At 36.8% G+C, this 27,486-nt stretch overlaps 1 protein-coding gene across 1 annotated transcript in view; it reads left to right on the plus strand.

Annotated features, from left to right (window-relative positions):
* LOC113497690 overlaps positions 1-27,150 on the plus strand; it is a 79,711-nt gene extending 52,561 nt beyond the window's left edge. The window contains exons 6-12 of the mRNA XM_026877370.1: positions 22,955-23,142; positions 23,288-23,420; positions 23,788-23,918; positions 24,083-24,409; positions 24,633-24,932; positions 25,183-25,418; positions 25,561-27,150. Of these exons, the coding sequence (XP_026733171.1) occupies positions 22,955-23,142; positions 23,288-23,420; positions 23,788-23,918; positions 24,083-24,409; positions 24,633-24,932; positions 25,183-25,418; positions 25,561-25,774 (1,529 nt within the window). The 3' untranslated portion in view covers positions 25,775-27,150. The remainder of the gene's footprint in view (positions 1-22,954; positions 23,143-23,287; positions 23,421-23,787; positions 23,919-24,082; positions 24,410-24,632; positions 24,933-25,182; positions 25,419-25,560) is intronic.
* Positions 27,151-27,486: the final 336 nt, after the last annotated feature.

The following is a 27,486-nucleotide window of genomic DNA, read 5'->3' on the forward strand; positions in this document are numbered from 1 at the left end:
AATATTTATTAAAAACAAAAGTCGGTGATTTTATAACTTTATTGAATTAAGGAAATGTGTGACATAATAAATATTGTGAATTCGCTTTCTCACGTAACCTCTTCCGTGTGAATCGGTTATCGTAGCAAAAAGGTTTAAGCTATCTGCATATGAATTAATATCAAAATCGGTAGAGTGGTTTAGGCTCGCAAGTGTAACAAACATAGTGTTATAACATTTGTTGGATTTAACTGTCATACTTAGTATAGAAATCTATAAAGTCTACATTGTGTAACCAATTAGTAGAAATAGGTTCCTGATTATAGTCTATAAGCTCTTAATGTGTCTGCTCAAATGAGATGTTACGATTGCTATCTCTTTTACGTAACTATATTAACTTAACGTAGATTAATTAATATTATAGAATTATGGTCTATGCTTGCGTGCTTGCGAAACTGTATTTTTTATTAATGTAAAACTTGTAATATAAAATGACAATACCGTTGAGTTGGTAAGCATTTGTCGCCAAAAGTCGGGTGATCAATTTAAAAAACAATTCAGGCGCGAGCAAATGTAATAAGTTGAAATATCTACAGATTTAACTATTAATATAATCGTTTCTAAACATATTATTATGTCTGTGTTAACTGTAAACATAGTTCAATATACACGTTATATAATATAGTGTAATGAATTTTGGTTATACCTGGGCGTATAATTTGATCAGTCGTGGCGCCAAATAATATGTATGTTTAAAAATGTAGTTTGAAACGAGACTATTTCTCGTTGAACCGGCTTTTATCTGTCTGAATTAGAACCGTGAACTTGTTTCGGAATTACTTGCACTATCAGTTGTAATTTAGGGAGTCATTAACCAACATTTAGTTAATGGATACGTAATGCTCAATCCAATTTCATGTTCATGCCGAGACTGGTTTTACGCGACGTCCTCGAAGAAACACCTCTACTAACTCTTATTGCAAGACTGCAGCAGCGTGGAAATGAGAAGCTGCTATCAACCCTGTAGCGCGCTGTCTTGCTCCCACTTATGCAACAGTCTCATTTTAGATGCTTTAGTATGATATCAGGACATTCATTTTTGTAATAGAAACTAGGTCTGTACTTGGTATGAGTTTAAGTAAGGAGTAAAAAGCTCTACCTTTTTCAGTCATATTCAGAAGAATGTACAATCGTAGTAGAGAATTGACATCTTAAGGACACGGTGAATATAATCTGATAATCTTGATTTCTGAGAATGTACAAAATAGAAATACTATAAGACTTACAAACGCTTTTGAATATCAAGAACGGCTTACGTCTTTCTAAAGCTGTTTTATTTAGGAAAAGCACTCCAGTCTGAATTCTAGAGCTCATAAATATCACAACTGAAGCATTTGATTTACAGCTAAGTAACAGTCATTTGCTATTTAAATCTCCAACAGATGGATGTCAATCGTCTGAGGAGACAGGAGATTATCATTGTTCTAAACATAATTTAGTCTTAAATCCACTTGAGAGACCTAAGTTTAGCTCAATTGAGTCAGCTCTGTGAAGTAAACACTGGTTGAGTAATACTACAAATCGCCTGTTTTTCCCGCTTTCTTAGCGTAAATGCATTAATTTAAACATGAATAGTCGTGCATCGTGCTAATACTAATTGACGTAGACAAATGGTTGCTACCAACTAAATGAAACTTAACTCAATTGGTTACACCCAACTAATATCAAATTGTTATATTAATTACTAGCTGTTGCCCGCGACTTCGTCCCCGTGGGTAGAAGATGTAAGTTATTATTTAGGTAATATACCTGCCCGTTTTTTCCACATTTCCATTATATCTGAGTTCCTATTAGTCACAGCGTGATGGTTCATAGCCTAAAGCCTTCATCGATGAATGGTCTATTCAACACAAAAATAATTTTTCAATTTGGACCTTTTCAATTTAGCGCGTTCAAACAAACAAACAAACAAACTCTTCAGCTTTATATATTAGTAGAGATATAGAGTGAAGTAATTAAACTTGAGTTTTGAAATATAGATATTACACAATTAACACACGGATATTAAAAATATATACAAATAAATAATTTGTCTGCAAAATTTAGCGATATGCTAATTTATATTATGAGGCCAGTAGGTGTAAATGTGAATGCTGATCATAGGTTACGTAAATTGATAAGTCGACTTAGCAAACCTCAACGTAACAAATAAAAACATGAAGTGGCTGATGGTAAAAGTGTTTGTACACAATACGTGTATGTGTGTATGTATGCAACACCGGCTGCTCACGATGCTATGATCGAGTCGACTTTCTGTCGTTATGTATTTTTTTATCCCTCGCTAACAACTTGCACGCGGGATTGCGGGCGTTTGTCATCATTATAGTGAAATACTATACTGACGGTATTCGATACGTTTCAAGTATCACTGCCACTCGCAACGATTATCGACTAATCAGGCAGGTAATTGAATTTGTTATTTACGGCACTATTTCATGTCTTGAGCGTCGGTCATTCGAGCGTTAAATTTTATGTAAACATATTTTTTATGACTGCAACCCCGAAATTTTAAAATTTTATAGCGTGCAATGAAATGTATTTATCTTGGTCATTGCATTTGATAAATTGACCAAGTTTTGAGTTATGACTTGGCCAACATTTACCTTTCGCACTATGCCATTTATAGTTATAGCCGCAACGAGAATGACATTATTGCATTGTGAATTGCATTCACTTGTCGAATCGAGTATCCGAACCGGAATGCTCACTGTATGAGAATTTTATGGTGATATGGTTACTTTTGGTTAGTTGATTGTCAATATTTTTTGTAAGTAAAGCTGTCAATAATCCAGTTTTAATATAAATCTGTAAGTCGCTAACTCCTTTAATCGACAGAAAAGGAATAACTAGGGTTGTCAAAATTATTTCTTGCTAGGGTTGGTGCGTCTGAGTGTTTATAAGTAGTGTTATTTAAGTAAACGGATATCCCGTAAGTGTGTAATGGTAGTTTTTTTCAATGTCACCCCTATCAATCATTGGTGGGTCTGGCGAAGCGTTTCGGCGGCGACGCGCGGTTCCGTCCGACTATTTACGTACGTTTCATTAGTTCTGAGAAGCGAACCCGTGGGGAAGTGACGAGGTTTTTGTATCGGAAGTCACCGTATTTGTTCCTTTTACACTGTCTTAGCGCTCAACAGTGCAATTCTGTGTACCGAGGTACTGTTTTGTAAATGCTACAACATTGCATGTTTATTTAAAACGTTGACTCTTCAAACAATGGCTGCCAGCCCTTTATGGTGCGGCACACCTTTAAAAATAGAGAAACTTACCTTTCCATATTCATTAACTAATAATTAAAATCAGAAAATAAAGTAAACACATTTAACTTAGTAGAAAACGACATTACAGAATGTGGTAGTAAAAGGTGTGCAACTTCCTTCAAAACATTCATAAGATGCCGAACCTTTTTGATGTGGTTACATGAAAACAGTATCGGTCCCAGCTTTAATGTAGCCGTACGCAGAATGTAAACCGAGTGCTTGTTTGATCTCACCTCTAGACAAAGACTTAGGAAAGCTTAGGAACTAGAACCGGCAGCGTTTTACAATCGATCGTGTTTTGTTTATAAAACAATTTCGATGTGACCGATTTATTTCGCTAAATAAATTATATCGATACCGAAAATTGATGATTTCGAGAACTTTTTGCATCGACATGAAATGCTCTTCTAAGAATCACGCCTAGCGTTTAAATTAATTCAACCTGAACAAGTATCAAGTAATGCATTTCTTAGAATTCGTGAAACATATCAAACTATTTTAGTGTTGTATTCAAGTTTCGTACGTGTTCGGAATAGTAGTTTCAGTGATGTTTAGACTTGCCAGTTCCTTTATTCAGTTTTCAGTAAGAATTGGCCTGAGTTATGGGAGTGTGTGGGGGCAATTCTGTTAGGCATTCGTATACATCCGTTGAGGAACGTGAGGCGTTTCTGAATTATTGTGTCGACTATTATAATTCATGTGACTGTTTTGGTTCTTAATTTTTGATAGGAACGAAATTAGTATGCTTTGAACTATTCTTATTGATTCGCTACTAATCTGTATTATAAACCGTGCATTCTACGTACGTTCTTAACTCTTCGAATTGATATGCAAACAGTTAGTTCCAGGGTCAAATAACCTACCACAATTTATCATAGCCAAGTCGTAAGCGAGTCCAACTAAAGTGTTTTTTAAGTCAAAAAGTTGCGAATGAAGACGTAAACGAAATTCGTAATTTTCATTAAAGCTGAAATTAATTCTGGAATTCAGTTGACTACTGATGAGAAGTTTAATATTTCCTCGTGTATTTTAAACGGTTTTCGTTGACCCATATAAACATGTGTGTCGCAGAACAGACTAAGGAATGATGCCAATATAACTATCCAATAAATAACGATGGTTTGCTGGGCTTTGTTGTGACGAAACTTTTCCTCTCTTAAAATAGCACGTAATCCCTTCACATGCAGTCTAATCTCTGTTGCAAGGATTTTCGCTGTATTGTTTTTGCATCGCGATCTTAATATCATCTGTGTGAATTGGTTACGAGGATAATTGAGAAAAAAATACATTATTCTATTTTGGTGTTCGGCGCTATTATGGGAACGTCCCACGCCAGTTGCGAAGTTCTTTCTAAACACTATTTATAAATTAGTGTTCTCCGCGATAGAGCGATGCCGCGGCGCTCAGGTGTGAGCCAAATGTTGGATAACGACAGGGTACTGACATTTTGTAGTCTACTCTAAGTATAATGACAATGATTCATCATTTAATGGATTTCAAATTGCAGATCATCATCATTGTAGTGTACGATACGAGACAGCTAACAAATCGCAGCTTTAAAACTGTCCGTGGGCAGTCTAGAAAGTCTAGTTCAGAGTAACGTAATGTGTTATTTTTTGTCTAACTCATTGTACTATTTGTTATTGTCGCTTTAGAAATTTAATAATAAACAGTCTTTTGTTTACATTATTAATAACCAATTATTGTATTTCCTGATTGATAGCAGAGTTCGATGTTTGAAAATGGTTTTTACGATGTGGCTCACGTACCCGGCAATTTGTGCTAAAATGTTAGGAACTTATTTCTTTGGACTAGTCTCTGCCTTGGTTACAAATACAAAGCTGTAAGTATGTAGGCACGTCAATATATACATATTGATAACACGCCACGTGCTTTATGAGCAGGTTGAATTTTAAGTAGGTTCCGTTTATTACGATAAGTTGTAAATGAACGTCACATGATGTGATAAAGCTATGTGCCGACGTGTCTAACATCGGAATTACATACTACATGGATAGGAAATCACCGCAGTGAGGTCATGAATTATTTTAGATAATACACCGGTAGCTTTTGATAGCTGTGTTCAAGTTCTTTGTGCCGTCTGGTTTTATTTCTAGATTTTATTAGACATACGTAGGTTGCGGTTTATGTTAGATCGTGAATGAAATCTGAAGGATGTTATAGAATTGAAAGTCTTCGGTTTTATTTTTAAAGAAATTATACACAGCTGTGAATGTATGTACCGAAAATATCATGCATGCGCCAACATATTTGATTCGTTCAAGATTCGAGCCAAAATATTTTGCGTCGAAAGTCAAGACACCTAGCGGCCGATGACCATGAATTCGCTGGTGCCTTTTTCTATATAATTCAGAGGAGAGTGACCTTTAACGGGTAATGGGGCAATAAACCCAGCAGTTTGCTGCGTTGTCACTCGCCGTCGACGCCAGGAAAATCTTGATACAAGATACAAGCACAGGTTTAACTTGTCTACGAGAAAGCAAACTTAGCAATCATTAATTAGTTCGTATTCTAAATACTAATGATATGTATTTTACTTCTGCGTGAGAAATCATACCGCTACATGATTATGCGTGTCATGTTAGAAAACGAAAATTGTGGTGCGTTAATGAAATATGGTGGTTAGCGTAAACACGTTCTCATTTTAAGGCAAGAAAATTACTTTAAATGGTATAAAACAATTGACGTAGAACTTATTCCCAATGTTTTTAAATAAAGAGTGAATTTGGGAAAGACCTTTGCCTTTTTACTCTTCTGTAGGTATTTTAATTGTAACTCTCTTTTATTTTTTTATAGTAAGGTTGTGCCAAACCTGAGTCGAATGCATCGTACTCAAAACAATAATATGGCAAGGCGCCATTAGTTTCGACAGTAATTAGTGGTATCTTGCATTGTTTCTAAATTTGAATTCTTTGTTCACTAAACTATTAAGCATGCCAATTTAGAGTGAGATAATAAATTCACCTTCTTTAGAAAGATGTTGATCCCAAGTATGAGGTTTTTTGCATTGAATGTAATACAGGGAAACAGAATAGAAACTCAAAGATTCCCTTATCTTTACCCTTTGTTCTTTTGTAATACTTGTACTTAAAAACCTGTCTACAAAGTTCCATGGCAGAACAAACACTCGGCTATTATCTAGATTATCTTATCAAGCATGGGAACGCCTATCAGTAGCCGCACTGTTAGCATACAATGGTTCATTGCCTTGATTAGTTTCTAAATGATTTGCATATGCCTACGACGTCAGCGGTTTATAAGGCGATGCAAGTATTTAAAGGTGTCTTAAAAGGAGGTGCTTTCCTTACGATAAAGTTTGTTGATCGTCGTTAGTTGTGATTAGTATTGGGGTCCGCGACCGCAATAAATATGCTTACGAAAAGGTTTAGGCTGAAAATACGTTACGTAATTTACATAATATTTAGGTATAACTGTAACAATAGCCTATTTGTAAATGTCCAAACAGAATCGATAGACTTAAAAACGAACAAAATTCACCAACTTCTCATTACGATTTAATGCAATGCGTGAATGCGTATTGCGTTTTAATATATCACGGGTAAACATTTTCGTGATAATGAATCTATTCAATACAGAAGCGCGTTACACGCATGGGTGCGTATATATAAAGAGATTGCATCTGCGAAATTCTAATAAACATTCTAAGTGTAAAGAAAGTCGGTTTTTCAAGCCATGCATATGTATGGTACGCGTAGACGAGGGCGGCGGACCGAGACCGTTGCGTTTGTACAGTTTTACTTAGGGAGTTGTAATTGGCTGAAATGATTCCTATGGAGAGCTCGTATTATTTCTTGAGGTATTTCTACAGCTGTAAAAGGAAAAGTATGCCGGTTGGCTTTAGGAATTGATTTTTGATACCGTTAGCAACGTTTACTGCTTCCTACTCAACTTAATTCAGCTATTTGGTATTCTAAAAGCGAGTGTCATTTGTTATTTATACCCCATTTACTTGGGTCTTTTTTGATGCAACAAATATAAAGTACCTGTTCATTACAATGTGTTTAGCGCTCGCGGTACAACCAAGGCTTCAACTCTTAAGTAAAGGCCTTGATAACATTCACGGGATTGCACCAGTTCCGTTACCTTACCGACCGACTATTCTTAAGTCGACCACCATAGAGTTTACAATCCATTCATAACAATATAATGAAATACTTATACGGAACTAACGGATGCACTCGGCAACGTATTCACAACACGTCACAAATAGTTTCCGCTGCGATTGTCGAGGCCTAGTCTAGTATGCGTTAATTGTTGCTCGGTGTAACGATGGCTGGTTACTCCGATTAGTGACACGCGATATCTTAGATATTAAATTAGGATCAGCGGGCTGGTTGTTCTCGCCTGCTTTACAGATAGACAATGGAGCTTCTTGAGAAAGTCGGTGGAGTTCGCTCTAAATCGTAGATTGACCGTGACGTTCGCTGCCGGTTACTTGTGATTCTGCGCTTCGTGCCTTATGACTTACATTAATATACGAGCGAGTCATAATCTCCAATTAGACATCGTTCAATTTACGAAAATAGCATGTTTCATCGGTGCTTCTGTGTTATGTTTGACGAGTGTTATAATTAATACCTGTGTAGGTACGTAAGTGTCTGCAATAGTTAGTAATAATTAGCAGTGTCCGTAGCGCGGCCATGCTTCAGCAGGTACGCTCCGTTCAGGTATGTTACTATGCTTTATTGACATAGTAACGTTGTGCAAGGGAACCTTATATTCAATATGCTAAATTAAAATTTAGAGGGCATAGCCCACATTCAAATTAATAAAATGCAAGTTGTAGTAATAAACCGCAATGTAGTTCGAAACAAACCTGTATAAAGGTTGACGTATTAAATACACTCGGTTACGAAAAATAACAACTTAATAAACTTACAAATTAATGTTTACTTGTATGTGTGTGAGTGTCAATGCGTAAGACCTATCTCGTTCCAGTCGTTCCTCAACTTTCCTCGCGTCGCGAGTAGGTACGTTGAACCGTCAGTCAGTTCAAAAGGGAAAAGTTTCGCAGATGCGTGTGCGTTGTACAAATGCAATACCTATTTAGTACACCAGTGACAAGTGCTAATTGTTTGCAAATCCCTTTCGTCCTCTGACTACATTAGCATTTCGTAGAGTTGTTATTCAAAGCCCTGCTCTTGGTTTGCGTTTACTTTATTTATGAACATAAGTGTCCTTTTCTGGAATATATACTGTTTCTTCAATAAGAACTGCTGTTTCCGCATCGCGGTGTTTTCTACTGCTTGCTTGATCGGAGTTAATGAAGAAGACCGTTCGAATACCGCAACGGAGTCAAAACGTCAGTTGAACACATAGCGTGACTCGGAACGCACGTTCCGAACGTCCCTTGTTACGTCTATTTACGTTGTTTGTGCCTCGGCGAATGTTTGGGCCAACATTTGCACTGCAGGATGGGTGGATGTGCCGGTGAAGTGTTGTTTAAGTGCAGTGAATTAAACTTACCACACATTATGAGTTAGTTGTTGGTGTAACTTCGCAAATGTTTGTGGACGGCCGAGGTTAGTACTCTTTGATGAGCAGGAGGATTTTGTCAAATTAGTGTCAGCGGTAGAGCGTCGGCTTAATAGAGGGATTAAGAGTTTAATTTATTCCTCAAAGAGAAGCTTCCCGTTCTGTTTAGTAACGGCTTTTATAACTCGCATAACGTTGCGTGTTTAAATGCAATGGCATTTAGAAATGTAGGTTGGTAAGCATGAGCATACGTAAAGATATTGTACATAATACTTAACGCTCTTTTTATTATTGCTTTCCTTTTTATACGAAAATGTATTACGGAAATGAAATGTAAATAATAGTTTCATATAGTCGTAAATGTCTTTCTGCAATACCCGTATGAAGTCATGCACATATTCGTATTTACCGTTTTAAATCGAGTGGTTCGGAGTCGGGTGTAAAAACTCCTTTGCCCATTTTTAAAGGCTTGTCTGCCGACCTTGGCGGGGCTGTTTAACGGTAGGGCGTAAACTTGAAAGTTTCCGTTTGACCTTGCCCTCGCCAAGGTTAGCGATTTATACTTTTTTTCGATTTCGCCGGTACCATTGTTTACCGAACATAATGGGGCCCTTTGTTTAAGTTTCGAATGATCGTGAAGTGATAAATAACTAATTAAGTCGTCAATTTGTAACACCCCTGTAATAATCCATGTCATCAGCGATTGCGTTTGTTTTCCTGTGCATTTGATACATCTGCAAAAAGAGTTTCAAAAATGTAAGAACTGAAAGTACTGATAACACAAAAATGCATGAGATTATTTATTCTCTGATATAGTTTAGTTAAAACAAATATGGACAAGTGTTTTTCCCACTTAAGTAAATAACAAACATAGATTAATTTGAGCTATGATATAATTCCTTAATGAGTTTGTCAACATGCCTCTATCTGTCTTGACAACCATTACAAAAATTTCTAGTCATTCAGTTAGCTTTACGAACCGCGAAAACTGCTGACAAATATACCAGTACGGGTACTTTTAGTATAGGAGGGGTCCTTCATTAAATAAAGTCAGTTTGGCGACTTTTAACAGTTCATTTTTACATTATCTTTGGCGACTTGCCAAGACATACACAATACCTGCTCATTCGTCACAGGTTTGGAGGTCGGCTTAGTGTAATATATTCTGCGATTCAATAGCTGTACCTGGCCTTATAACACGCGACATTATGTAAAACGGTGTAACAGTGTCTTAGTATTGTCCTTGGGGCGGTGGTATCACTAAACAAACTAATGTGTTCCTAAATCAACTCAAAAGACAACTTTAAAAAGTTAAAACAGAGTCGAATCAGTTGAAGGATATCAAGCATAGACTTTCTCGCGATCCCAGTGTAGCATGATCAATATGCTATTAATATAATATTTGCACGACTTTAATTACAGTTATTAAAGTCTCCAAGTAAATAAAGTATTAAGTGAAAATACACAAGTATTGAACGTGCAATAACTTCTGCACGTTTCTTGTCTAAGACATCAACTCGTGTTGAGACTTTCTACTTTTAATGTTTTATGTATAGCGTGATCCAGAATTCGCATTCGGATGTCCGTTTTTTTTATTATCAATAGAATTTTTTAAATATGATTATTTTCTAAACAATAGAAACTTAATTCTGTTAGTGTTTTGAAGTTAGAACTCTCGGTGTTAATGTTCGCGCAGGTATAGGTGTGGCTTCAAGAAATGGCTACAACCTAATCTGGTCACCAGCTGGTCTGCTGTCCCCGGTTGCTTGCCAAGCGTCGGCGGCGTGGTGACTAACACTTCAATTTAGAACAGGCCTGTGTCCAGACACTCTGTGTTATTGATGTTAAAAAAAGATAAGATTATACCCAACTTTTTCTGCTTTCATTATAATACATACATAATTAAAAGCCTTCAAATTACGTCAAAACCGTATCTAATTATCTCTTTGTACGTGCACACGGACGAAGATATGATTGTCTTTTTTGCATCGAGACCATTGTTTTATTATTTCGGTAACACTTATTGTTATGCAGTGCAACGGAAATTGCGAAAAAAAGGTGATAACGTTTTGTAATACGAGTGTACGACTCTACATGAACTGAAAACTGTCTGTTTGTCATCAATACTATTCGGAAAACATAATAAAGTTGTATACTAATTGATATTTGCATTATGCTCAGTCTGATCAATCGACTGTTCCACCTTTCTATTATTCTATGAACGTTTACTATCAGTTGATCTTAGCTATGTAAGAGACATGCGTGACGGTAATAATATGTCCGCAACTTGTCTACTCAGAAAGAGGAAATTGACAATTTACTTATACAATTCCTTCCTCGCTGTCAAACCGGAGCCCATAGACATTTCTCCGAATGTTAACGCTGTTCGGAAGAAGCAAATGTGATGAATGGAATACTCAAAGTCACGACACTCAAATAAACTGCCATTCCAAAACATTTCGATGAAAACAAAAGCGACACAAATTAATGACGTATTAATCAATTAATGGAATACGATTAGTAAATAAAGCAGAAAAAATGTATTGAATAGAACTTGTTGCCCCGTTTATCGAAAAAGCGACGACACTAAGTCCCGAGTTCTATTAGTAAAGTACTCGTCTGGAAATTATGCCTATTAAAAGTTAATTAGTGAGAGCACACACAGGATGTTCACGCCGCATTGTAGTAAAACAAAATACTAAACTAAGGCTACGTTTATTTCATGTTAAGTGGAATTATATTGAGTTTGTGAATAGCTGGGTCGTTTGATGACACGTCTGTTCTGTCATCACGGGCCGCATGTAAATATAACTTGACACATGACAAATTTAATAGAGGTTTTAAAGCAGAATTCATTGCTGAGTAAATGAGTTATGTCGCTGTCACAAATAATAGTTGAATGGCATTTTACTTGCACATGCATATACTTTAACATTGCTAACTTGCCACACTGCATTTTTAAGCTATTTGTGCCAGTCAAGTCAGTCGTTGGGAAGGCGTCGTTAACACGTTAAAAATATTTCACCAGCTTTTAAAGTTTGTGTGTTTATTGCAAATACAAAATCTCGGTCACATAATTGTCATCCAAATTGCGCCACATAAGGAAATAAAGGGTGTCCTTAAATTTTACTTCCTTAGCAAGTGTCCTTATACTTAGTGAACAAAGGTGTCGATGTATGAGTTTTACGAACTTCGTTAGTACATTCTGACAGATTTACGAGGTGCGTATTTGCAAATTGACCATTGTGCGTAGCGTGATTAAATCTTTAGCCTTTGTTTAGTAATGTCGTAAGTATTTCTACTAATATTCGCATTATTACTATTCTCAGCTAACCGGCATACTGTTTAAAGTTCTAATTATCTCGCCTATAAGATCATTACAATGTTTGTGTTATGATCGCATCGAGTATTGTTGTCGATAACAATACTTGTGTATAACAACAAAGGGTCCGTTTGTGCCTATTTCAGGGCCTGCAAACATTTATTGTCCGTTACTTATTTCGTAAAACATATGTAAAGTAGTCATGTGGTAATGTTGATGTTTTCGAACGTCACCTGCTGATGTTTTGATCTTTCTAGTATAATCTGTGGGAGAAATGAGGTCGCTACGGTGGTTACCGGCGACAGACTAGCGAGTGACAAATTGCCAGTAGGCCGACTAATATTACGCGCACGCATCTAGGTATGAAGTTATCAGTTTTACTGTGAGATTGCTCTACTTTCGTGTCACCTACATAAATTAATAAATTAGATGTCCCCTTTATCTACTCTCAAAGCACTCGGTATGAAGTAAAACTTTTAAAATATTTTTCATTTGTTAAATAAAATAAAAGACACGACGAGAGAGGTATTAAACGTCTTGCTTTAAATAAAAAAATACGCACTGAAACAGATCACCTAAACATTACTGAATCAATATGTACAACATGCATAAATGTCATCACAAGTTTACGGTTGAGATCGACCGCTGTCCAAAAAGGAATTAGCTAAGGAGATCCACTTTCACCTAACCTATTAAATGATTCCAAGAAGTATTTAAAAAGCTCGTCGGTACAGTTATATTTTCACTATTTAGTCATACAGTGGTCACACGAGCCTTGGCGAACATTCAAAAGTTCAAACTCAAGGTTTGCCAAAGTGGACTAGAGGTTAGTTTAACTATCAAGATTAAATTATTCTACTTTTAGTCGGAGATTTCGAACGATTTTCTTGATTCGTCACGGCATTTTTTTTAATAACTGCCTTTACCAACTTACTACAACTTATTGTGAAGCAATAAGTTGTGGGATGAGATTGGGTGTCTTTGTGCATGTAAATTGTAAGTTTGTTAAACCCCCCCGCGACGCAACGATTAAATTCCTTAGCGCAAAAAAAGATACGCCGTACAAACTCATAAGAAAATATGAAAACCTAGAGAGAATAAATTTGCCGTGCTCTTTATGTTTTAAATTATTTTCTTGGGCCATCCTTAACACAGAGTTAGCGCATCAGTTCTAATAGGGTCATCTTAGAACATTGTAATAGGCTGTAACAGTTCACAGAATAACAGTTGGCACTGTTATTTGGCAAAATTTAAATTAAACTTGAATGTAGGGTGATTTCAAATTTGTAAATGTCATGACTTCATGAATGTACGCAATGCGTGTGAAATAGTAATTAAGGCAAGTCGAATCTACTTAGACAATGCGTTACGGCCTATGAGACCCGGATTCGGCCTTAAAACGATCGAACTTGTGCTGATTGTGTCACCTTACATACAGGTTAACTTTCTTGAATTTTGTGACGCACGCTGTGACTCCTGCGCCGTCATTGGGTGACGTGTGCATGTCCTTAAAGATCCACTACAGTTTTAGGGGAGTTGTTTAAAAAAAACGACGTGTAATCATTTGTTACTTCAATTAAGAATGATATCTATATACAATTCTGGAATGCATGAAAATAATGAATAAAAATTGAAAAAAGTAGTTTTTTTTTTAAAGAACGCGTATTAAATGCACATTGTCAGCTAGTAATCAAGATTGTGTGATACCAGAATAAATCAGATAAAACATGTATTTTTTCCATAGGTATTGTTTATAATAATGTATTGTAGTCCTTGCAGACACCCAAGGTTTTCCAACCAATCAGATTGTAGAGTTTTTATGACGCAGACGCAGGTGTCTATTGTTCGAGCTTTTGAAGCCACGATTAAGGTTATCGTCAGATTTAGGAGAGCAATAACAATACGTAACGTGTGACAGTTCGTTCGCCGTCTTGCAATCGCATCATTTAAAATACTCATTAATTTCAATTTAGTTTTAAGTGACTCGTCTAAGTCGCTTTACTGCTTAAGTTTATTTACTTGTATTTCTCGTAAATTAGTGGCGTGTGGCTGACACTTCGACTTATATATTTAAGTTCAATCCTTTAAATAATATTTGATATTCGGAATTTATCCAGCTTCTATAGTAGCTTCTACACCATGTACAAAAATGTTTAGTTTGCTTTTTCGCGGGACTCAATTAGATTCCAATGCGTAATTACATACCATTGGTTATTACAGAACTCGTCTGTATAATACGTTTGTAAACCACGCGTAACACTTCCGAGTATACCCAGTGCGTACAACGTAACGTTTTCAGTACATATAATGATATGTTTTGTAGCCCTGAGTAAAACTCCCGTTTGTTGAAACCTATAATTTGAAGATAAAATCAATATAAAGAGTTTTCACTAAGATTCCATCTGACTCTACAATGGGATCACACGGTATAATTTGCGCGTAAATATTATCTTTTTAAATAATGCGTATTTGGCCGTTTGGCCCAGTTGGTAGTTCCTTGTTAATAGATCAAAGATTTTTTACTGGAAATCATATGTATTGATTTTATTTGCAAGCTTCAGTTGTTGCATTTATGTTGAATTCCGCATCTGTTTGAGATGTTCAATCAGGAATGGATCTTTTACCACTCTCCCTCCTTGATGAGTTTTAGTATCCAGATAAAGACCAGTTTTTCAAATTGAAACAAGTGAAACATGGTTAGAGCGAAGATAGATATCAGTAAATATACCAATAGCTTTTGAATATAAAATTCTACTTTTTTACGTTCTGTAAATTGCTTTGATTTCGCGCGTTTGTCAAAATCGCTGAAGCGCTGGGCAGATGACCCTCGTAGGGCGGTCGAGTCGCCGCGGCCCCCTGACATACATACAAACACAACTAAAATTAGATTTGTGATTCTCTCACTACCACTACACGCTAGACGCAAACGAATGGATTATAGTATTATTAGAGCGGGTACGAGATACGAATAACAGTGTAAATGAACTATTGCGGGCTGATTTGTTGCTATCCGGAACCCACGAACTGCTCACCAGCCGTTTGATGAGGGAATGATAAATGGTTTACGTAAGCGCTCTGTGGGCTTACTACGTCTTTATTTTAAGCCACTATTTTTTATCATGAATTATGAGGTATAGTTTGCACTGCATAGTTTTAGACTAAAGATAGAGTCAAAAATACCTGGCAAAAACTCTTTAACACTTCCTAATTGAAAAGTTTTAAATAGTTCTGTTTACAGAAACTCTAATCGAGCAATCAACAGTAACTATCGATTATATTATTGGAGTTTCTCGGAAGGGAAGCAAATGTTACTTTGTACGTCGATACTTGATCCAAATAACTCTATATTTATTCAAAGTTAATTCTGATGAACGAATGCTTTCACTGGGATCTTAGGTAACACAAAATGAGGTCAAATCAACAGTCGATATCCTTTCAGTCTTTCAGCGTTTTTATTGATCTTTTTGGAAAATATCGACTTTTTTCTTTTTAGTCACGAAACGAAACAGTTTGAATGTATTTTAAATGCCAGTAGATTCTCAATGATAAATATTTATTATACTTGAATGTAAAACGAATTTATATTATCAGATCTAGTATTTGGTAAAGATTCAAATATGCAAAGATAGTTTTGACATTCAAAACATTTATGCAGATGTAGTTCTTGTAAAATATTGCTGCAAGGTTATTTTATATTTATGCAACTTGCATAATTTTAGTTTTAAATGTATTAGACAATATGAATCAAGAAAAACACCATTTATTTATGTATTTCTTAAATTGGCATCCTTACATCATTGTCGTGCGGTAGGTCACTCACTGTTTGTCATACTCTTATAAGCTTAGCATGTATATTTATATTCTTAGGTGTTTAGTCAGGGTTGTCACGTTCTGTTTATATTTTCTTGTTCAGTGGATAATTGTTTTTCTCTGTTATTCTTCATGATTATATTTTTTTCGTACATTACCAGTTTGTAATCTGATTATTATTGATTTAAACTTAGTTCTAGACTTCTTACGCCTGTATAAATTTGCAAAATTTGATATAAGAGTATATTTTCCTTCACTGTTTGAACATCGAACTAAACATCAAAATAAAAGACATTAAGACACTCCTGAACAGTTTTCCTCCAAAAAATAAGAGTCAAAATGTTCTTACCAGACAACAGTCAGTTCTTATGAAATATTCACGACACGGTCGGTAAGGAACCCCGTTACCCTACTCTATAACTAGAATACTGATACAAAACACTCGATCGCCGGCGAATCTATCATAGTAATGACTGTCTTTGTCCACTTTGTGGTTTATGTATGTTCGACTTGACTTCTCTACTTGTATTCAAATGGTTTGCGTTTGTGGCATCGTTAACGTTAGAAATTTTGTGTTAAAGCTATAGACTAGTATCTTATTTTTTATAAGTGGTTTTTTTTCTCAAGATTTTATGTTTTGTTTGAGTTCGGAACACATTCATGCGAAATGTATTTAAACTATACAACGTCAATATTCTAAAACATTTTCATTTTTGTCTTCCGCACTAAGTAATTTAATTTAATTATCTCGAGAGGTTTCACAAACATACAAGTTAGATGCATAAGGCACCCAGACTGAAACAAGCACTCTTAGATTTATAAAAAAAATACAAGAAGTAAGCTTAGATCGTGTTCCTTATAAAATGCCGATGACCAGAAGAAATGCAATTATTTTTGTACCTACGTCTGACCAAAAGTCACTCATGTGTTAAATTTTGTCCAAAAGAAAGTCTAAACTTTAAAATCCAATTAAAAGTAAGGATGTCCGTATCCGGGTGACGATATTGTTTCAGGAGATCCGATGCGTTCACGCCGAGTTATGTTTGTAAACATCTGTATAAAACAATAGTAAGTGCAGTTGTGGCAACAACTTGAATTGTAGTTCCGACAGGAAATTAAAAAAATAAACTGATATATGGACGAGCAGGACTTTTTGGCTATCTTTTTGGCTATTATTGAACTTTATGTTTTGTTATACTAAGTAACATGTTGAGCAATCTGAAGTTAAAATTCCAAGTCGCAGCAAAAATTAAAATGGCAAAGGTAAGCTAGTTTTGGTAGCTTGGTAAAGACCTTTTCATCTGTTTTCGGCCAGTGCTTGCTGCTTAGTAGTCGAAAATCGATTCAGTCAATTTTTTTTACTTAATGTTCATATTTAACAAAATAAGAGTAAACCACAACGCAAGTGATAAATACCAGATACTGTCCAAAATGAGGTTTTAATTTTGTACCATCATACTCTTTACGTAATCAATTGACCTCAATGATACAAGAACAAGCTTGACTAATACGAAAATAAAGAACAAGTGATTATTTTGAACGCATAAGTGTTAAAACATATAAAGATGTTATGTTTAGAAAGGAATCTCACGGAGTCTCGCATTTATGTCTTTAAAACAAAGATTGCAGAATCATCTTCGTGAGAAATCACTTTTGTTAAGTATCTACGTAAAAATGTCGGCAATCATGTGATAAAACGTTGTATGTTTCTGGCGTAGGCGCAGAGTTCTCTTGTACTTTGAGTTATGTACTCTTACCTACACTAACAGGGTTGGTGGTGACGCTTAAATATTTAAATAATTTCCACTATTTTTATAATAATACTATCTTTGAAATATCTCGGAAATTTGAATATAGATTACAAAATAATGATTCAAGAAAGGTTGTTAACCCACACAAGTTTAGGTCACGCAATCCCCGCAGTAAATAAACAAACGATTTCTAAACGAGAACCGACGCGATAGCCTTCGGTCACAAAGTAATAAATTAATTGTCTTTTCTACATTATGTCAGCCCTATTGCATGTTAATTTGACGTTTCAACGTTCCCAATTGATGCCCACGCGCTCACTTCTTGACCCTCTAAGCGGCCATTCACAAAATTACTATTGAGACATCATCCGCAATAATAATTACGCTTTATGAGTACAACGACTATTACATACGCTTTGTCTAGTTATTATTCAATATTAGTTATATTTTCCGCTTCTTTTTAATTGTTTAATCAAGTCTCTATTTAACGATTGGAATTTGTTTTGTAATATATAGGTTGACAATCGATTTTAATTAGGTATTAACAAGAATGGTTGAGATTCGTATTATAAGCGATTATGATTTTGGGCTCAATGTTTTCAAAAAGCGTTTTGGTGGTTTTAAAACTTTATTATTCATTGTCGACTCTTCTCTAAAGTTACCTTCACATAATTTCTCGTTGCTATGATTAAGTAACGTGTTGTTTAGTGTGTGTACAGCACCTGCAGAGCGGAGCAGTCATCATTAAATTAGCTTAATGCCGAGATAATGGATGTTGGAGGTCGGCACCATCAGTTAAACAGAGAGCTGACTACGTAACCACGTACTACTATTTGTTTCAACAGAAAATTTGACTAACCATGCTCAAATCTGCGTTAACAGCTGATCAAAGTTCGAACCGAAGGTACAAAATTCTTTGTTGAGAAGATAGCACTCTTAAAAAAGTACTTTATTATGACACGGAAGCGGTTGTCTTTTAACACTCATAATTACGTGTATTGCGTAAAAAATCCGGTTATTGTGGATATTATGTTAACAACGAAAACAGTGAACCTTTGAAAATGATAATGTTTAAGCTTTATTATAACCACGTGGCGGAAATGGGCGCTGTCAGCGTTAATGATGCGTGAATGGCGGAGAGTAGCGGAGGGGGGCGGTGGGGGGAGCGTGGGAACAGTTACTATTCATAAAGAGAACAGTTTTTACTTCTGATAAATCAAAAGCGAGGTTTTTGTTGTCCTACTTCGATTTTATTGATTGGGATTCGTGGTTCTGTCATCCGCGTTATTGTTCGTTGAGAAAATGTGGAACATGCTTCCAAATGTTATGTACATTCTGTTGCTATATCAGTCGATAAATGACCTTACTACAAGTGGTAATAGTGATAGGTAATCACTATCACGATGTGAAGTTTTTTTTTAATTATAATTTGCGTATAACCTCACTCAATGTTTTTAAACGATATGACCATATTTTAACGACTTTTGAGTAGAGGCGTTACTCGTCCCGCAGCCCATAAACAGGAATCTTCGTATTCAATTGAAATATTAAAAATAGAAATGTTAGAGTCACTTACTTCAGTAATAGCACGTTGCAGGCGCCGTTTGAAATATTAATAAGAAATAAAAGTCGTACATGTAGCGTCGACGATTTCACTTTGCAACTGACTAAGGGCTCATGATGAGCTCACGAAAATTAGAAAGTTAATTTATATAACAACGTTTAATTAGTTGTAATTATAGGAGTAGTAAACTAAGTTTTCACTGCTTACATGACGCGTACTTGAAGGAAAAAATATTCTGATAAAATGCCTGGGATGGAAAATTAATATCATTTTTCTTCATATACATCTATAAAATAATTTATTATACGGAAACTTAAACGTCTCATTACTTATTGTAATTAATTGATCTTGAACTACTAGTAGTGTGTAGGAATGGATTAAATAACAATCTATCAAGGATGCTTGTTTGCATTATAAATACTTGCCTAAGAATGCAATGTTACATAATTAAGTAGACAATAGGAAGGAATCTGTTTGGTCCTTGTTGGTTCTTGGTTGAACAAGGGAATTTAAAAAAAACAACTTGTATTTCTGTCTCTTTATTCATGATACACCTATGAATACTAAAACATCAACTGCACCACTCTTGGACTGCCCTGTTAAAGGTCATAGAATCACATCTCCACACGCACACACAAGTGTGTTTTCGAATTTGTGTGCGTATCTCAAAGTAATTATGCACACCAAAAAATGGCGAAGAAAATCATCATTAGGAAGAACTAAGAATTTTTAAACAGGTGTTAAGTCACGTCTTAGGATCTTTATTAAAGAGAACACCATCGTATGACAGAACCTTCCTTAAGGCTTCTTACACAAACTGAAATATTAATAATTTCAGATATATTATAATTTTCACAATACTCTCATAAAAGGCTTCTTACAGATTAAAATATTGCGGAAATCCGATTCGATTTAATTTGCACAATACTCGTATAAACTCTATAGCATCGTGTGAAACACTCGTGTTGTGTAATTCCCAAACAAACGTAGGAAACGTGTCTGTTTCTATTATCGTAGACATTCGCACTCTCAACTAGTCGAATTTTGAGACACGCCGTCCTAAATAGCACTGTTCTGTTAATTCTGTTGATTCGTACTTATAAACTTTCCTCAATTTGAGTGTTTTAAATGACTTTTAAAATAGGCTTCAATTCAGCAATCATTCAGTATTGTCATATTAACTCACTCATTTAGAAGAACGCATGTGAATCGTCAACGAGTTGATCAATAAATTGAAATTGTAATGTATTCAAGTAAATTTTTAGTAAATAGTTTTCATACTCCTAGATTTACATAGGTATCTGCTCAGTACTTGATTAATAAAGTCGGATAGTTTTGAACGGACATTTAAAGGAGTAGGTTCTCAATTCGTCAGATTTTTTTATGTTTGTTACCTCAGAACTTCGGTCTAGATAAACCGATTTCGTTGATATTTTTTGTCATTTAACATGATTTATTTAAAGCCGGCGTTGTTGTTGATAAAAATATTATTTTAATTGTTCTCTATCCTTGAATGGCATAACCTACATACAATGAGCAGCGTTAAGAGATTACCATCTACCGTGGAATACGATTTTGAGGTCGATTCACTGATTAGGTGATCGTGACACACGTCCTCGTGCCTGGGAATAAACAATTACACTGTTTTGCTAACTTACTGAATATTTAGAAGACTATACATGTTTTAGTATTCCTAGGATTTAAGTTTGAATGATCTTTTCTTAATCTTTCAAACTCAATTTAATTGTCTCGCACAAAATACAAGTACATAACAAATATCTGTTTATTTTCAAGAGATGCTACATGTGATTAAAAACTCATTGGAGTAACGAACGTTTTTAAATGCCATTAAGCCATTATGAACCTTATGTCAATGAACTAAAATGATACTTTTTAATGAAATTGTAAAACAGCTTTAGAGTATACAGTTCAACAGCAAAATTTATATAATTGCCTGTGATGACTTCAGAAACTCGGGTGCTTATAATAATATAAAGGAGCCCTAAATTACTATTACCGTTGATGTCTCATACTGAACGTAAGCTTGTGTGTCATACGTCCTACACTTTGGTGATATCATTTGATCGCTAATTTTATATGAAATAGAGATAACCTTTTTAGCACAGCCACAAAGGCAACCATATAGGGTTGCTGACCGAACAATGTTTACTTGGAAAATCTGTTGACCACCCATTGAAACAAAAAAACTTCGTAAAAGCAGCCAACTGCAAGTCGGATTTGCAATACTGTAACAAAAAAATTTAAAATGGGAACCTTTTAAAATCACTTTTTTTGGTATAGAGCGATAACAATAATACAGCATCCGTGAAAATTTCGACCGTTAGCTATCACGGTTTAGTTCAATCTTTTAGGTTACACGCAAGTTCGCAAGGTTTTTTGGTTTTGCTTGTGGCATACAACCAAATGTATCCAATATGATGGTAATAATAGTAAATTTCAGTTACTTTTCCCATATGTTGCGTCCATCAAGTGATTGTTTTATGTTATGTAGCAACGGGAAAGGCTTTAACGCTCGTCATAAACTTACCTTTCATACTTCATAGATAGTTACGTATGTTGCAATACACCAACTTTGTATAAGACTGTGTAACTGTTTTATTTAAACAAGATACCTTTTACGAGCGGTCATCAAATACGTTATTTAGTAACTGGTAAATATTACCGTAATCTGTCACTACCTACGCGCACTTACCGGAGGCCTACAGACTACCATCATTCAAATAATCTCGCTATTGAGCAAGCGAGATAGCACGCTTCACAGTAGAGCGCCATCTCTTTCCTACATTGGCATTAATATTAGTTTTAGATGTGGTTGTGGGTTCTCTTGTGCTCTTTGACCCAAGACCCAGCCACTCGGCTCTCAATGGTGTTGGCGTATTACTTAGTAGTGACATTGTTTGTTGTTGTCGATGTATGTATAATATGTTAATCCATTGATAGGAATCGTGTCTCAAGGGTAGAGACTATGTAGGCTTGCTATGTACGTGCAGTATTTTGCGTAATGTAGAATGTAGAGTCAACATTTCCATGGATGATACTCATAATACGGATCAAAAAGTAGGTTTTAATTGGTCAGTGCGGATAAAGACTTCACTGACATTCTTATGAAGGGGTTTTCTACCTTTTCATAATTATGTACACAACTTGATTTAGTGCCAAGTCTGAGACTTCGTTTTTAAACCGTATAAAATTTACATATATACAACGCTGTGCTTACTTGTAACTCAGTGTGGTGTTTGAGAAATAATGAAGTGTTCAAGCTCCTACTGATTGTATTTTTGATGCAACTGCCCCTCATGCCAACTAACGTTTCGACAGTCAATAACGTTGATGGAACGATAAAGGAATACACGTGATAAACGAAACTGGAAACTTAATTTACAATCTCACTAATATAAAAATATATAATTTTCAACAATTTTCACACACCGCTATCTAGTATCAAAGTAAGCATGGCTTGTATTATGAGTAGGTACTAGAAAACGGATAAACAAACTCATAAATTTCTAAACACATACATAATAAGGATAAAATAAAAATGAGCGTGTTCATCACAGAAACTTTTGCTCTGGATAGGAATCGAACCCTCGACCTCCGGTATAGCAGTCTAGACCACTAACCACTAGACCAAAATGCCAGTCGAATAATAAGAATATTTCCATTGTTGTAGAGCCGCCGCGAGTGTCGGCCGCGGCGATTGGTCCGCGCGGCAAGCGCGTGCAGACACCGCAGCCTGCGCGGACGCCGGCCGTCGCCCTCGTCGCGCCGCAGCAACCGCGGGAGCAGGCCGCTGCACTTGCGCACGCCGCTAAAGGCGTTGAAGCACTGGGCGTTTTAGTCCAGTATTTAGTGTTCCGAGTAAGTATTCATGATTTTTGATGATTTTTAAGCAGCACATTTATTGCAAACTTATATAATATACAGTCCATATATCTATCTGTCGATATATCTCACCAACCAACATAAAGCGGCAAACTCTACATAATATGTAAATATTTTCCAGTTGGACGCACTGAACGGCAGCGGATGGCGGGTCGAGGCGGAGCGGTGGCGCGGCGTGGCGGCGCAGGAGCGCAGCATCGCCGCGCGCGCCGACCGCGACCGGCAACAGCGAGCGCAGAAAGATCTCGATACCAGTCAGTATCTACAATTAATATGTCAAAATCCAATCGAAATACCAAATCCTGATTTTGTTTTTTTTAAAACGTCTCCTGCACTAAGGATTTTAATCCTTGTGTCGCTTGTGTACAAAACAATTGCACAAAGACACAGAGACTTTAAAAAAACTGGTTTTGAAAGCCTTCTCCCATAAAACAGTAGATATTGTTAAAATATTAGAGCCGTCTTTATAAATAATGTAAGCAACAGCCAATATACAAACAATCCTCCCCAATATTAATTGTGACTCTAGACAAAAAGTAATAGTCGTCACTTTATGATTACATATTCACATTTTACTCATTATTGAAGTCCGTACTAACGTGATTATTTTACTAATTCCAGTCGCAGAATGCTTGAGCAAGATCTCAGAGCTAGAGATGGAGGTCTCGTCGAAAGAAGAGGTGAATGCGCGCCTCCAGGCTAAACACATCGAGGAGGTTGCTGCACTAGCCAATGACATCAAGGGGCTCAAGGTAACCAACATAAACAAGTACTCGTATCGTAGCATTCCTTTAAGCTTTCAAAAAACTCCGACATTAATATTTACCTACTTATCCCACGGTACCGAAAACCAGTTTTATATCTTTACAATTGCTTTTATTTCAACCGAATTAATGAGCTTATTTTTTGCTTCTAGGATACAATCGAGTCCCTGAAACACGAAGTCGCCGAGAGTAGGGCGCGATTACACGCGCACAGCGAAATCGAGCGCACTCTACGCGCGCAACTGGAAGCGGCGCGGGCCGAGATTGAACATAGCAAGTCATACAGCACAACGGTCAACACGTCCGTCAACACGTCCGTCAACTCGTCGTCCGACACGTCCACGGACACGTCGTGGGACAAGTCGTGCAACATGTGCGACGCGGCGTGCGACCCTGTGTGCTGCGAGGCGGAAGATTGCGAATTGCGACTGGCTGCAAATGAGGAATTGAGCACAGATGCCAACGAGTTGGCAGCTGAGGTTAGTACTATAACATGGAACTATTAATAAGATGGTTATAATTATGCGGGCATTGAAATTAGTAGGGTTGTCCCATGGCTTAACGCTTTAAAGTATTTTAATTCATAAGTACCGATTCTTACAGTAATTGCTCCGAGACTCAGTTTCCTTCGTTTTGAACCTAAATTACTTCCGCAATGCAATGAAAGTAAACAATTTTAAATCTATGATTCTCGTTGTCCAGGTACGATCACTCCGCGCGGTGATTGAGCTGAAGCAGGCGGAGGTCGCATCTTTACGCGACGCGCGTTCAGAACTCGCGGCCGAGCGAGAGCGACGCGCGGCTATGGAGCGGGAGGCCCGCGCCGCGCGCCACGCCGCCGAGGAGCTGCGCGAGCGGGCGGCCGCGCGGCAGCGGGACACGGACCGCCTGCGCGACGACAACAGGCGGCTGCGGGACGTGGCGGCGCGAGACCGGGACCACGCCGCCAGGCTCGCCGCGCTCAACGAGGAGCTCAGATACAAACTTAGACAGAAGTCACAGGTAAATAAAAATAAAATGTTTTTTTTCTTTCTCTTCTTTTTTCGCAAATTATGTTTGTATACAAACTGTTGTTTGCTGTACCTAGCTCATTCGTCTTTAGAATAAATTGGAATGATCTTTATTGAACCTCACACGAATTCAGGATTTAACAACGATAAATAGTCAATCTGTGTCTGTAAAAACTTATGTCTAATCTTAGTCTTATCCTTATCAAATCGGAAGTTTAATTCAATGGATTGTTTTGTTTTAGGTGGTATCCCTGTTAGCGGGTGGCGGCTACATAGAGCGGCCGCCGCTGCGCGCGCGCACGTCGTCTGGCGACTCAGGTCGCTCGGCGTCGCCCGCGCCGGACTCACCGCCCTCGCCGGCCGCGTCCCCCGCGCCCGACTCGCCGCCGCTGCCCGCGGTCAAGGGCGTCGTCGAGAAACACGACTCAGTCAGCTGGGTCTTGGAGATTGAGGAGACACCTGAAGAGGTTGCCTCGAGGTAAACAAATATTTATACAAAAAGGCTTTAAAAACTACTAACGTTTAAGTATACTTCTGTAACCTCCTTACTTATTTAGACTTTTAAATCAATTATGTTATGAATACTTACAGTTCTAATAGTGCAATATGTTTGGGTGCAGGCTTGCGCGCCGGTCGTCGTTCCGCGCGAGCGCGTCCCCGAGCGGCGTGAAGCGTCGCGGCGGCGGGTCGCCGGGCAGCGGCTCGCCCGCGCCGGCCTCGCCCGCGCCCAACGCCTCCAAGCTGTTCCGGCCCGGCGACCTGGACTTCCCGCCGCCGCCGCTCAAGGAGTCCGCCGGAGAGGCCATCTACATCTACGACGATCGTCAGTACTGAGATCGAATGGACTTTGTGCTCGTGACTAGTCGTTACCGCGTGTGAGGCGCCACGCGATGGGCGACCGACCATGTTCTTGCCGGGTATAGGTTTACTGCACGGTTATGAGGCGTACTATAAACAAATGGGACCCAACCGGAGTGACTTCTATGTATTACGCGTTTATGAATTGATACGTATGTACCTAATATGAAAATGGTGAATGGAGATGATGAAACTTAATTCACACGATACCTATGGTCTTAGCTCCTCGCTCTGAAACTCCATTATTCAATGGACATTGCAAATAATTTATGAGCTTGGAAATGTTATTTTACGTAGATTTAATACGAGTTTGCTCTTTCTCAATAGAATTTAGCTTGAAGTGATAATGATATGTTATTCTCATAAACGATATTAAAAACAATACCTTAGATATCTCATAGTAATCCTAGTTGGTGGATACCTATTTATCTTATTTCAATTTTTATCGACTTCACACGTTTCTACTATTAGTGGATAAAGTAAATGGAATAAGGTAAGGAGTAGCTCCAGACTCACACTAAATATAAGATTTGCTTTTCTCAACATTCTGGCCTCGGAACGGTGTACTCGAGTAGTTCTGCATTTGAAGGAAAGTGTTTATGTACCTGTGGATTGCGCCAATCAATAAAACATACCTTAACTAACTTTATCTTACTGAAACTGTCTTGAATTCTCCTCGTTTCAATTTACGCTTATACTTTATTTAATTGTTCTACTTCTTGTCTTTCTCGTGTGTCGATAACATTTCTGTTTCTTTCATTTTAAAATTAATTTCTGTTTTTATTGATTGGTGCAATTATTTATTGTTTCTGATTGTTTAAAAAAAAAAGTGCTTCGAAAGTGTTTTATCCTGTTCAGGCTTGTCAGTACTAGCAGGTTGTTATGTGTATTAATTAGCAATAGATTGATCGTAATTAGGTATTTATATTGTTTTGTATTGTATTTTTAACTTAATTATTATATTTTATCACACTCGTTGAATTATTTTGTACAAATAACAATTTTAATGATGAAAAATTAACATAGTTTTAAGTGAAAGTGTAATAACGACGATTCTATTCTGTATGATTACGGAGTGACGCTTTCATTGTATTAGGGCTGAGATACTTTCTGTTGTGAATGTTATTTCGCATTGATTTTAAATGTTTCTTATAAGTTTATTATTGTATGCTTAATTAGAAGAAACAGATAAACCAAAGAGTCACGTTCAACTAAACTCTTTGCCATGTTCCTTTGTCCTACATCTGTCATCGATGTTGCATTGCATGATAGATTACATTGTAAATTCAGTTTATATGATTTTTATTTATTTTTAAGCTTATCGTTATATTACATTAAATACCATTCCAAAATTAAAATGTAATCATAAATATTATAACGTGATTGCGAAGGATATTAATATAAAAAATAAAATAGTATGTTAAAGACTTTGTGGTTTGATTTTTTGAAGTGTTAACCTTTACGAGGTAGTACTGGCTACTTGTAAATGATAGCACATGGCTATTACCCATATTATTGCAGAGCAGGGACGAGCATTGAAGACCAGAGAGTCTACCGCTTAATGATTAATTCCTCTCATTCAGCCCATCGAAGTCCCCCAAGTTGCGTCACAATACCCGGTATTCGGCCTTAAGCATCCAGTCCGAACCAGCTACCTTCTGAGGTCATCGATCAAGTAATATACACCG

The sequence above is a fragment of the Trichoplusia ni genome, chromosome 9 (genome assembly GCF_003590095.1).
Source record: "Trichoplusia ni isolate ovarian cell line Hi5 chromosome 9, tn1, whole genome shotgun sequence".
In the NCBI taxonomy this organism is placed as follows: domain Eukaryota; kingdom Metazoa; phylum Arthropoda; class Insecta; order Lepidoptera; family Noctuidae; genus Trichoplusia; species Trichoplusia ni.